This window comes from Garra rufa, chromosome 1 (genome assembly GCF_049309525.1).
Source record: "Garra rufa chromosome 1, GarRuf1.0, whole genome shotgun sequence".
Classification (NCBI taxonomy): Eukaryota; Metazoa; Chordata; class Actinopteri; order Cypriniformes; family Cyprinidae; genus Garra; species Garra rufa.
Genome location: NC_133361.1, coordinates 68,995,236 through 69,009,215, shown reverse-complemented (window position 1 = coordinate 69,009,215; position 13,980 = coordinate 68,995,236). Strand labels below are relative to the sequence as shown.

Genomic DNA, 13,980 nt, shown 5'->3' with positions numbered 1-13,980 from the left:
TGTTTTGCAATAACGGATTCGCCGACATGGAAGCGTTCATTCAAATAGCCATTGCCAGATTTAATTGCTAGGCTGGAACTCCCGGGAACTGCTCTGAACCAAACGGAGTGGAAAACACATCAGACACTTCTCAAGAACCGCTCCGTGTTCTTGCATTTGCCCACTTCCCAAGAGAGCGCTTGCTATTCCAAACGCTGTTGACCAGCCTCCAAGGAAAAGAGTGTTTTAAATGCCAACACAAGCATTGGCTGATGCTTGACAGTGGGAATCTCGTTCACGTACGCAACGCTCGCAGCCACTTCTTTTCAAATTATGTATGCAGTGCGAGTGCGGAGATGTGGCTTGAACCTCGCTTTGATCCAGCTTCACCTGGAAACCGCTTTTAGCTGAAGCTTTTGAGAAACTCTCCAGCTCAGATTTATTCCCAGCCAAACTCTCGCCTGAGCATCCACTTTGAGAGTAGGGATGATTTCGTTGGCCAAAACACTTTTTGGTTGGTGGTTAGAGACTTTCCAGTGTATATTTACATTGCCAATGCTGTTATGTAACCTGTAGTGTGAATATGGCCAGAGATGTACAGATATTCTGGCGTGCGTATAGGGCAGGTGAGGTGTCCGTCAGAGGAGGGGAAGAGAGAGAGACCGCCCACTGGGGAGAGGGAACTAGAGAAGCCTAGAGAAGCGGGGAAGACATGGCTAGTCCAGTTTCCATGGTGACAAAGGCAATAGTACTGACTAATGGGTGTTGAAATAAAAAAAAAAACACACACAAACGCACACACAAAAGCGGGAAATGAACGAGAGCGATTTGGGAGGAATGAAAGAACGCTGTCATTCAGCCTGCCACTGTTTGTACAGAAAGGCAGCATGCGGCGTGTTTAGTATGCTGCGGTTTCAGACGCAGGTATGGAGAGAGGGCTCTAGTATTCATACGTAGTGTGCGTTAATAAACGTGTCATTTCCTCTAACAAAGGAAGTCTGAGCGCTTATGGAAGCGTAAGGGGTAATGTGCAGTCATTATGGCCGTATAAACATCAAAAAGGGTTTATTGACCATTGTTTTAAAGATTTCATGGCAGAAAGCACAATGTCACAACTATTATAAAACTACCATAAAATATGTGCCTGCTATAATTTATTTATATACTATATATGCTATAGTTTATATATTAATATATAATATTACTAAATAATAAATGAATACTATTTCTATTGTATACTATGTACACTATAATTAATATACTATAATTTTACAGGAGTACTGATTTTTTATTTTTAGAGTACAAAAATAACATGTTATAGATTATACAAACAATAATAATATAAAAATAATAATAAGAGTACTGTGTTTATTTTAACATTTTGTGGGGTTTGTATTTCAGATTTTTAGTTTATTTATTAGTTTATTTGTTTGCTTGTTTGTTTGTTTTTTGTTTTTTTGTTTTTTTGTCAATGTTACCTTTCATGACAATTAGGCACCCAAATAATTTTTTTCGTAGCAGAACAACATATATTTATTTTTAGTAAAAATTCCCCCAAAAAACAACAATAATAATAAACAAAGATATAAATAAAATAAAAAATAAATTCAATTTCACTTCAATAATAAAATCATCCCTACACAAAACAATGTATTTTATTTTATTTTATTTTATTTTATTTTATTTTATTTTATTTTATTTTATTTTATTTTATTTTATTTTATTTTATTTTATTTTACTTAAATACACTAACCATGAAAGATATATTTTGTGACAATTAGAAACATTTTCCCAAAATTCTTATTACTGTTCTTTGGGGAAAGATTCACATTTAAAAAAATATATTTATTTAAAAATATTGTGATATAACATCACAAATTGCATTCTATTATATGTGTCTATGGCAATCAAACTGCATCATGGTATATAAACAAATACGACAGATTTGCTATAGTGCTGATGTGTTGTAGTGCATCTGATGCTATCACTGAATCATGGCACTGTTTGGTATTTTGCTTAAAAGCTGAATCTTGCTAGGAATATCAACATCACAAAGCGCATTACTGAAAGTGTAATGCACATATGGATTTCTGTAAATATTACAAGGTATTTTTAGCTCTCTCTCAAAAACGCACAAGTGATTCTCCATGACAACCGCTGAACTGGAGACAAGTTGAATCAATAGCGTGAGGTTGTTGGGCTTTGAATGGCTGGTCTAGAAGCTTTTACCTTTTGCCTCACCTTGAGTATCTTTTGAGTATCGCTAATGCGGTACCAAAAGCGTGTCAGTTTGGCCGAATGATTCACGCTCACTCTCCGTTCCCATGCACTTTACTGCACTTCAAATAATAGCTAGCTGTCAACAGCTGGCCGTAGTGCCAGTGCTTGTAAACAACTGAATATTGTGAACTAGAGATTTATGGAGGCCACATTTTAGAGATGTTTGTTTGCGAAAAATGTCTTGCACTTAGAAATGATGTCATCCGTTATTAGTATTGTACAAATATTGTTTTGCAATGGGGGAAAATGCCCTTACAGGAAAAGCAATTTGTCGCTAAGCAACAGAAGCCAGGCACCCTACAGTCTGAGCAGCGGTTGCGATCTCTGTATGTACGTATATGGATGAGTGTATGTGTGTACTATGGAGAGGAACCTGCTGACCGGATTGGTGTTTTGTAGATTTATTTGTTTGCTTGCCTGGTGATTTTGTGTCCCTCATGCATGCTGCATGCTATCATTAGGTCTGTGATATTTGCGGCTGTTCAGCAGAAATGGTTGGTTTCCAGCAGTCGTGTTCATTACGGCATTAAAAGCGAGCGGGGCAGCGGGTTCATGGGATGGTGCCAGACATACGCTGGGCACAGGCATTCTGCTTACCCAAACAAATACTGCGTCCGTTTTTTACCTTTCCCTATACAGGCACTCACATGCGGGAACACAGTTATAAACACATTGTTGGCCAGTGTTGTAGCTTATTTCCAAACTCCTGACTTAAAGGCAGTGATTACTGCTCTTGGGAGATTCATGCCAATCAAAGACTTGCAAAATATAAGCGCTAAATGAACACTCAAACACATGTTTTGTTTTGTGCTGTTTTGCATTTTGTTTGGTTTTGTTTTATATTTGTCACGTTAGGGCTGTGCAATTAATCGAAATTCAGTTCCGATTTCCGCTTCAAACGATCATGAAAATGCAGTAGTCGAGATTAAACGATTATTGCGCCCCATTCCGCCCCCTTACTAGTGGTGCGATTTCGCTCCTCCATAAACGGTCAAATACAGGCAAAAATATTTCAAAATGAGGCGCTTGGTGATTATTCATGTAAACCTTTGTCAGTTATGACTTAAATGATCATAAACGGTTGAGAATGAAAATACGTGTGTAACAGTATATTGGATCCGTGTGGCAACAAAGCGGCAACAAATAATATTTCTTCTGCCGTCTCTGTGCTTAATATTAATAAAACGTAAAAGTACAAAGAGAAAAATCACTTGCTGCTCTTGAATGAAGGACTTTTGTAGTTTTGATAAGAAACAAATAATGTTTAACTATTACAAAGAAGACACTGTTGTATTATACATTCAAATAATTGCATTTCATTTCTGTAGTATTGTTAGACTACTTTAGACTTGCATAAAAGTATTCAGTATATAAATATATTTTTTTATTTGTATCTTTTTTTCTGCTGTATTGCTATCTTTTAAATTAATCACTAATATAAAGTTTTGGACCCAGTCATAATCGTATTAAATAATCGTTATTACAATATTGACCAAAATAATCATGATTATGATTTTTGCCAAAATCGAGCATCCCTATGTCACATTACATGTTGCATAAACCACACTGGAGACACGGAGATAAACATAAACAGTCTTTTAATAGACGAACACCAGGGATAAATCCCCAATACAGGCAGGAGTAGACTCAACAAACTCAGACTGAACAGACTGGGGCTTAAATGCGCAGGACAACGAGGACTAATCATAAGACACACCTGAACCAAATGACATAATTACGCAAGGGAGAAACTGGGACATGGAGCACATCGTAAGGGAAAACAAACACAGTGTTGCACTGTAGAAATAACAACAGAGGGAGGCATGAGTGGAAAGTTGGGCGGAGACTTGGGAAGAGGACAATGAACCAGGATGAGTCCAAGGTAGAGACGACGGTGAAAGGAGCCAAGGAGGAAACCAGGGGGAGACAAGAAGGACTTGGAGCAGGAGGAGCCATGTGGGACCCAGGCCACAGCCATGATGACGGCCCACGGTTGTCAGCCCTTCCTCCTCCATGGCTCCTCCCTCTGTCGGCAGAACAGGTGGCAGAGGAGTCCGAGCCAGAGGTGGAGAGCTGAAGATCCAGGGCGACTAGGATGATCCAAAAGACCGAGGTGGAGCCGATGGCACCGGCGACCAATGCGGAGGCGTGGATCCAGGAGGCTGCAGTGGAACTGGAGTGACAGTGCCAAGGTGGAGCCGGAGGGACGAAGGAGCCTGACAAAGCCAGAGGGACAAGGCAAAGCTGGAGGATAGATTCCCAAGGTGCAGGACGGTTGACAACAGACCAAGGCAGAGCCGGAGGGATGTGGGAGCCCGGTGGAGCCAGTGGACTGCCGAGCCACGGTGGAGAGGAGGAAGCTAGGAGCAATGGTGGAGCCGCAAGGTCGACGGGCCGAGGCGGAGTCCTGGACTCTGGGACTGGAGGTGGAAACAAGGGAGCCTCCAGCTGTAACGCCAATGGAGACTGGCAGACCCGGGGCGAACCCACAGCACAGATGGAGGACTGCAGGTGAGCAGAGGGGCTGTCAGTTGACAGCAGAGGAGGAGGCAGGAGTGGGTGGGAGGGTGGGCATTTGTGAGCCTCCAGGCTCTCGGGATGCCCTTAGGAACAGAGTCTTTCTTTGGGTTTAACTCAGGAACGGGAGCCCCCTCTAAACAAGACGTAGAGACCCCCTCTAGGCAGGAAGTGGAAACCAGAGCCCTCTCTGGACTGGACATGGGAACAGAAGGATGTGGGAACCTCCGCAGAAGGAGGGAGGAGAGGGGCTCTGCGTCAGCACTGGGCTAGGGCATTCACTCCGCTGGGCGCTGGGTCCGGAGTGGCAGGCAGTGGAAGGGGAACCATGTCAAAACAGTGTACACTCCATGAAGGCGGCGAAATTAGTTCGAGGCCCTTCCTCGGACGACGGTGCTCTGCATGCGATGTGCAAACTAGCATTATAGAAAGTATCGTCCGGGTAGCTCGTGGTATGCAGGCCACTTTTGCTGTGCTGGACGCTCTGAATTAAAGTGACAGCTCATTGTTTGCACTAAATATGAACATGGACTGACTTGAAAATGTAGTGATTACACCATAAAAACATATAAAGAGTTTCATGGCCAGTAAAAAAAAGAAATTTGGCTGGTGAATTTTCTCACGCCACCGGCCATTGGCAGGTGTGGCAAAAAGTTAGTTTTAGGCCCTGAACACAAGGGATATTCCACAATACAGGCAGGAGTAGACTTTTTTATTTTTATTTATTTAATTTTTGTTTACATTTTATTTTGTTTTACTTTTTGTTTTGTTTTTAGTTTTGTGTTTTTTATTTTACTTTTGTATTTTGTTGTGTTTTTACATTTAGTTTTGTTTTAATTTTTGTTTTGTTTGTTTTTTATGTTTGGTTTTGTTTTACTTTGTTTTGTGTTTTGTTTTATTTTGCATTTTGTTTTGTTTTTTATATTTCATTTTGTGTTTTGTTTTACATTTTGTCTTTTGTTTTCATTTAGTTTTGTTGTACATTTGTGTTTTATTGTGTTGTGTTTTTTGTGCTTTGTTTTGTATTTTGTTTAGTTTTGTTTTACTTTTTGTGTTGTCTTGTGTATTTTGTTTTGCATTTTGTTTTGTTTTACATTTAGTTTTGGTTTTATTTTTTGTGCTGTATTTTATGTTTTGTGTTTTGTTTTACATTTTGTTTAGTTTAGTTTTGTTTTTTTTAGTTTTCGTACAATCAGTAAAGTAATTGGTGTACAATGTTTGGATGAGATGATGCTGAGAATGAGAAAATTCATTTTTGGGTGAACAGTCCCTTTAAACAAAGAGTTGTATGCCAAAATTTGGCTAAAAGATAAATTTGTTGGTGGTATTTGCATAAGAAATAAAAACGAAAAATGATATATTTGAAATGCACCCACTGTGTAGATGTCTGCCCTACCTAGAGCCCCACGAGTAGAGCTGATGTTTGATTAGTGTGAGATTTCACTAACAGCCCATGTTTGAAATATCTGCGGCCCTCATCCAAACCAGTTTACTGCAATATCAAAAGTATTAGCTCTTCCTGCACTGATGCAAAACCACTGCGGTGTCCAAAATGGTGATTCAAGTTACAGTTATGGTGGATGTGAACTGACCTTACATCACTGCAGAAAAGGCTGGATTTTTAAGTATGTGGAGGGGAATGTATTTCAGCGTGGACAGAGGGTGTAATAAGCTCCTGATAAGTGTGGATCACCTCGCCGGGGAGTTATAAAGAGAGGAGATGGGCCTGAATCTGATGAATGGGCTCATTTTGTGGAGGATGAGAGGGAAGGATAAACAACGGGAGTGATAGATGTGGCGGCACTGTAAGGGAAAATCTAGCGGCCACGACAATCAGAGCGATCTTCCAGGCATGAAATGAACAAAGTGACGAGGCACGAATGAGTAAATCAGCTCAAACGCCATCAGATTAGGACGCGTCTGGGGTGAGTGGATAGGGTCTTATCACTCTGCACATGCAAGGGCCGTCTATCCAATGTCATTATCGTAATTATGTTTTTTTGTGTGTGTCTTTGTGGTCAAGTTTGCAGAATTTGCTTTGTGCTAATGTAAATGATGCTGATGATGGAGTTGAGGAGTTAGCATTCAGAGATGGTTTGCTGAGATGAGATAGGACAGTCATAAATCATCACGGATTGCCTTGGTAGTTTTCTGGCCAATATATATTATCTGAAAAAATATTGCAAAACAGATATGCAAAATATTGCAAAATACTGTTTAGTTTTATATTTAGTTTAGTTTTAATTTTTGTGTGTTTTGTTTTACTTTGCATTTTAGTTTTTTGTTACTTTTTTTGTTTTGTTTTGTGTTTTGATTTGCATTCAGTTTAGTTTAGTTTTGTTTTGTTTTATTTTACGTTTTTTGTTTTATTATGTGTTTTTGCGTTTCGTTTTAGATGTTTGCTGCTGCGCGTCCCTGTGAAAGTAAAATAAATCTAAATGTATAAATTATTTTAAAAAATTAAATAAAAATAAAGTCTTATTGACCCCAATTTATTTATTTATTTATTATTATTATTATTATTATTATTTTATTTTTTTTTTTTTTTGGAATATCAAAACCATTATGTATTACTATTATATCCAAATGGGTTATAAAAAAATAAATATTTAAATACACTATATAATTTAAATATTGGCTAATTCTGCATACATGGGGAAAATATGAAATTTGTTTTTGTATTAAAAATGCATTTTATAATCAAAATAGTTTTAATAATTTAATAACTTAAATAGTGCCTAAATTTATCTACATGAGGAAAATATTAAATGTGTTTTTGTATTAAAATGCATTTTATACTCGTTTTTGTTTGCACAACAATATTGTAAAAAATAAAAATAAAACAAAATAATGTTTTGTATGTTTTTTTTTGTTTTGTTTTTTTTGCATTTTTAGTTTTGAATTTAGTTTGGTTTACATTTCTTTAGTTTTCTTTTACTTTGCATTTTAGTTTTTTGTTACTCTTTTTGTTTTATTTTGTGTTTTGATTGGCATTTAGTTTGCGTTTTTTGTTTTATTATGTGTTTTTATTTCTGTGTGCTGCTGGGCGTCCCTTTGAATGTAAAATAAATCTAAATATAAAAATATTTTTAAATGAAATCAAATCAAATAAAAATAACTCTTATTGATCCCAATTTATTTATTATTATTTTTTTTGTATTATTTTATTTATTTATTAGAAATATCAAAACCATTATGTATTACTATTATATCTAAATAGGTTATAAAAATAAATATTTAAATACTTTATATACAAATTCTGCATACATGGGGAAAATATTTCATTTGTTTTTGTATTAAAAATGCATTTTCTAATCAAAATAATTTAAATAATTTATTAGTTTAGTTTTAATTTCTTTTGTGTTTTGTTTTACTTTGCATTTTAGTTTTTTGTTACTTTTTTGTTTTGTTTTGTGTTTTGATTTGCATTCAGTTTAGTTTAGTTTTGTTTTGTTTTATTTTACTTTTTTTTTTTTTTATTATGTGTTTTTGCGTTTCGTTTTAGATGTTTGTGTGCTGCTGCGCGTCCCTGTGAAAGTAAAATAAATCTAAATTTATAAATTATTTTAAATAAAATAAAATAAAAATAAAGTCTTATTGACCCCAATTTATTTATTACTATTATTATTATTTTTTTTGGAATATCAAAACCATTATGTATTACTATTATATCCAAATGGGTTATAAAAAAATAAATATTTAAATACACTATATAATTTAAATATTGGCTAATTCTGCATACATGGGGGAAATATGAAATTTATTTTTGTATTAAAAATGCATCATATAATCAAAATAATTTTAATAATTTAATAACTTAAATATAGTGCCTAAATGTATCTACATGGGGAAAATATTAAATGTGTTTTTGTATTAAAAATGAATTTTATACTCGTTTTGTTTGCACAACAATATTGTAAAAAATAAAAAAATAAAACTAAATAATGTTTTTTTTTTTACATTTTGTTTAGTTTTGTATTTAGTTTGGTTTACATTTCTTTAGTTTTCTTTTACTTTGCATTTTAGTTTTTTGTAACTTTTTTTGTTTTATTTTGTGTTTTGATTTTGTTTGCACAACAATATAATGTTTTTTGTATGCACAACAAATTAAAAAATAATAATAACCGCTATATTTGTTTTGATTTTTGCTAACTCAGACTGCTATTAGCCATATATATTTTCAGTTACAATATGTCAGTTATATAAGGTACAGACAGAGTGATACTATTATAATTTACTATTAAAATCATTGCTATATTAATTTCATTTTTACTAAAACAGTAATTATAGTTTGAACAATAAATAAGTCTGCATAAAACATACATCCCTGTGGTGTTCTTTCAGTTTCTGTGTGTTGGTACATCATACCTGAGGTGGATTTCTTAAAAGTTCAGCAGTATCTTGATTAAATCAATAAAAAATATTTAAAAATGCAATACAATTGTTCCGCCACGACTGAGTTTGAGAAAATGAATGACAGTAGCATGTTAAAGTAGATGTCAACAAAATGTCTTAACCATTAACATAACTTTGCAAAATACCTTGCTTACAAGAGGTTAAGACCAATTTGTTTACAGTGGTGTATTTGAGCATGAATAAGTGTGAGTGTGTGTGTATAAGAGGCACTGAAGGGCTATGGCAGGGAGCACATCCTGTTTGGCAGTGGCAGGGAGGCGGTACAGATGGTGAGCATTACATAATTGCAGTGCTTACAGGCTAATTGGAGACGCCATGGACCCTAGAGTGTATACTCAAACACTTTATGAGCACACACACACACGAACTGCAGTCTGAGGTAGGAACTGATAGCAGCGGTGCTGGATGTGATTTTTTGGGAAACTCACTCTTAACAACTTCAGCTTGTTTCGCGGTTGTGAGCGAATCTCTGGCTGTGTTTTGAATGGAATAGCGTACAGCTTACAACATACCTGCATACTGTGGAGAATGGTACAGCCCTTGGGTAAAAGGCCCTTTGCTTTGTATTTTCTCTGGAAATATGAATTATTTAACGCTATGCACTGCAATATAGTCAGAGTGTGCAAAAGGTTGATTTTGAAGTCAATGGATTGAACAATGTAGTGATTTTAATATTCTCACCCCCATGTCTTTCTTTTCTTCACTCGAAAAGAAATGAGGGTTTTTGAGAAAAACATTCCAGGATTTTTCTCCATATAGTGCACTTCAATGGGGATCAATGGGTTGAAGGTCCAAATTGCAGTTTCAGTGCAGCTTTAAAGGACTCACACAATCTAAGCCTGAGGAATAGTCTTAAAAAAAAAAAAAAAAAAAAAAAAAAAACCCAAACCAGCTCAACTTCACACATTACGTAATTACGTTGGAAAGATAATGTGCGGTTAGTTTTTCATCTATGTCCTTTGGTTAAAAAAGGTAGGGTAAGATGAAAAACTACATCTCATTTTCTCTTCCAACTCCAAAGTAGTCTGACTTTTTACCTTTTTTTGTGCATTTGACTTTCTTTGCACATTTGCTTTGGAAACACTGGAGCGGTACTTCAGTCTACGTCACACATGACCTTTTCACCACGATTACGTAATGTGTGAAGTCGAGCTAGTGTGACGAACATTTGTTGTTAAAAAGTATATAAATGTTTTCTTTTATGATCAGAATGGGGCCTTTATCCCAATGTACACTACAAAAAAAAAAATGCTTTTCTTACTTAAATGTAAACTTACAATATCTAAAAATTCCTAAATCAAGGATTTTCTAGACAAGTACAAATTGTTTTCAGAAAAAACAAGCCAGAATTAAGCTGAGTTAATTTTGAGTTTTGGCTTAAAATGAGCAAAATAAGATGCCGATGGGGAAAGAAAACTAATCTTGCTTTCTGTTTAAAAATAAGACTTTTTTTGCTCACCCCATTGGCAGATTTTTTTGCTTATTATTATTTTTTTCTGAAAACAAGACAATAATTTTTACTCCTCTAGAAAATCCTTCTTGAGTTAAGAATTTTTAGATATATTGGCTGGAAACATGACAAAAAAAATATAACTAAGAAAAGCATTTTTTGCAGTGTAGCCCTACCATTGTGAAAAAGAAGTGCACTTAATTGTATTGAATGTGCACTTGTAGTGTACTTCATATGTTAAAAGTATATATTAAAAGAACTGTACTTGCAGATAATAGAATATTAATGAAATAAACAGCCATTGAAGTGTACTTAAAGAGAGACACTGAGACATTTGACAGCACACTTTAATAAAAATTCAAAGATGACAGAAGCAATTATGAAAAAATGACACATAAAAACATACTCAAGTGGGTCAAAATGCACTCTAAATTTCAGCTAATTGCATTTGATATACATTCAAACTATAATACATTTTCATTTAATTGAAATTAATGTGTTGTTACGTGTCTGAAAACATTACATTCAATTCACACCTAAAGGATTAGTTCACATTAGTTCACTGTTCATGTCTTTCTATCTTCAGTCGAAAAGAAATGAAGGATTTTGAGGAAAACATTCCAGGATTATCTCCATATAGTGGACTTCAATGGGGGTCAACAGGTTGAAGGTCCAGATTGCAGTTTCAATAAAGCTGCAAAGGGCTCTACATGATCCCAGCCAAGGAATAAGGGTCTTATCTAGTGAAAAAATTGGCCATTTTCTAAAAAAAAAAGAAGTGTATTTTAAATAGTTTTTCGCTCTACCCTACCTTTTTTTTTACAAGTACACAGACAAAGAACTAACCGCAAGACAAGTATTTGTGGTTAAAAGTATATCAATTATTTTTTTTTTTTTTAGAAAATGACATCGTTTCGCTAGATAAGACACTTTTTCCTCAGTTGGGATCTATGTAGCTGCATTTGAACTGCAATTCGAATCTTTAACCTGTTGAGTCCACTACACTCTTTTAAAAAAAAAAGGTTCGAAAAGGGTGTTTTCGCAGTGATGCCATAAAAGAACCATTTTTGTTTCCCCCAAAGAACCTTTCGATGAACAGTTCCTAAAAGATCCATTTGGAAAAACGTTTAAAAAAATCTAAAGAACCTCTTTCGACTATAAACAACCTTTACTGCATTTGAAAGGTTCCATGGATGTTCAAGGTTCTTTATGGAGCCATTGGTGGCTTTAAAACTATTTGCCATTACCCTCTCTCTCTCTCCCTCTTTTTCTCCATCACTCTGTCCATCCTCAGGCTGTAATAGGTCACAGTCTATATGACCAGTCTTTTTCTTTTACATGGTGACCTTTTATTTGTCTCCCCTCTGAGACATACACAAGCCATCTCTGTCTCGCTCCTCTGAAAATAAAACCAACCTGACAAAACAGCACACGCGCACACACGCTGTGAGCTGACCTTCCTCTGTTTTATCTCACCACAGATTAACTGCGTCACCTTCCCTGTGTCCGCGTCTGCGCCGGAGCAGCAGCTTCTCAAGCCCAATGAATGGAGCTACTGCGACTATTTCTGGGTGAGAGACAGAGACTGAGAAAGAGAAAGAGGACAATCATCCTTGGTGGACCGCTGTGGCTGAGTACTGATACTAGACTATAAGGATTAGTATTGAGGCAGTCCAATCTAATACCATTAGAAGGACAGAAAACAACTTGTGAACACCTTTGACAAACTTATACAGCACACACAGGGTCCACAAAACCAGTCATAAGGGTCCATTTGAAATTGAAAAGCTGAATAAATAAGCTTTCAATTTATGTATGATTTGTTAGAATAGGACAACATTTGGTTGAGATACAACTATTTGGAAATCTGAAATCTGAGGGTGCAAAAAAATCCAAATATTAAGAAAAACAAGAAGAGTTGTCCAAATGAAGTTCTTAGCAATGCATATTACTAATAAAAAATTAAGTTTACGGTAAGAAATGTACCAAATATCTTCATGGAACATGATCTTTACTTAATATCCGATAATTTTGACCCATAAAATGTGTTTTCACTGTTTTATAAAGAAGGAATTCATCCACACATTGAAATTAAAGCTTCCAACGTTTCGACCCGAGAAAGACCTAGCTTTATTTCAGTATATGGACATATTTCTTTGGTTTTGTTTTGCCATTTTTATGACAGATGGCATTTCACAGCAAGGCTGTGAATCACTTACTTAATCAGATTTTGTTTTTTTTTATAGATTTTGTTTTGTCTTTTTTCATATAAACAAGAGGAATTTATTTGAGTAATGTTTATTTGAGTGGTCTGTTTTTTATTTTATTTTAAGGATAAACAGCTAAATTGTGTTGTATTTATTTTGTATAATTTGATTTTATTTATTTTAATTTCATAAAGTTATACGTTTTTTTTATACATTGTGACTAACATGATGCTGTAAACATGAGCATCACTGTGTTGTTATTTTTACGTGTGTACCCTGGACCACAAAACCAGTCTTAAGTAACACGGATATATTTGTAGAAAAAGCCAAAAATACATTATATGGGTCAAAATGATCAATTTTTCTTTTATGCCAAAAATCATTAGGATATTAAGATCATGTTCCATGAACATTTTGTAAAATGCACTGTAAAAAGTTTTCACCAGATTCAACTTAAAAACGTCTCGGGTTACTATTGAAACCTTAGTTCCCTGAGGGAACGAGACGCCGCGTCAGGAACGCTATGGGGAACGCCATTGGCGGGCAGCACTCTGAATCATGTCTACAACCAATGAATGACGGGAGTGACGTCACAGGCGCGGTGACGTCATCGACCGGGAAGTATAAAGCGCGTGCGTTTGAAGCCGGCGGCAGCTCTTTTAGGAATGAAGCGAGCGCCGCAGGGTGCGGGAATTATGGTCCGAGACGCGGCGTCTCGTTCCCTCAGGGAACTAAGGTTACAATAGTAACCCGAGACGTTCCCTTCCGGGAACTCGAGCCGCGTCAGGAACGCTATGGGGAACGAGACTATCAACGCCCCCATAATTTCCAAGCCCTGCGCAGTGTCTGCTCAACCAGGGTGGAAAAGAGAGAGCCCTTGTCTAGCATTCCGCGGACAAGAAGGCCCTGTAGTCCTCGGCCCTCGGGCACACGAGGAATGGTAGTCTTCCTCTGTCTGGTCGCCAGCCAGAACGAGAGGTACTCCGCGGCCCTCAGGCACACGCAGAGTCTTAGTCCTTTGTCTGGGAGTTAGCCAGAACAAGAGGGACCGAATGACCACTGTCTAGCATTCCGCGGACAGATGGTGTGGGTAGTCCTCGGTCCGTAGACCCACGAGGACAGTGAACTCGA

General features: G+C 36.3%; 1 protein-coding gene across 1 annotated transcript in view; it reads left to right on the top strand.

The window, feature by feature from the left end:
* The first annotated feature begins 4,564 nt into the window (after positions 1-4,564).
* LOC141319226 (growth arrest-specific protein 7-like) overlaps positions 4,565-13,980 on the top strand; it is a 34,571-nt gene continuing 25,155 nt past the window's right edge. The window contains exons 1-4 of the mRNA XM_073833237.1: positions 4,565-4,770; positions 7,172-7,199; positions 9,399-9,461; positions 12,124-12,213. Coding sequence (XP_073689338.1) covers positions 4,565-4,770; positions 7,172-7,199; positions 9,399-9,461; positions 12,124-12,213 — 387 coding nt within the window. The remainder of the gene's footprint in view (positions 4,771-7,171; positions 7,200-9,398; positions 9,462-12,123; positions 12,214-13,980) is intronic.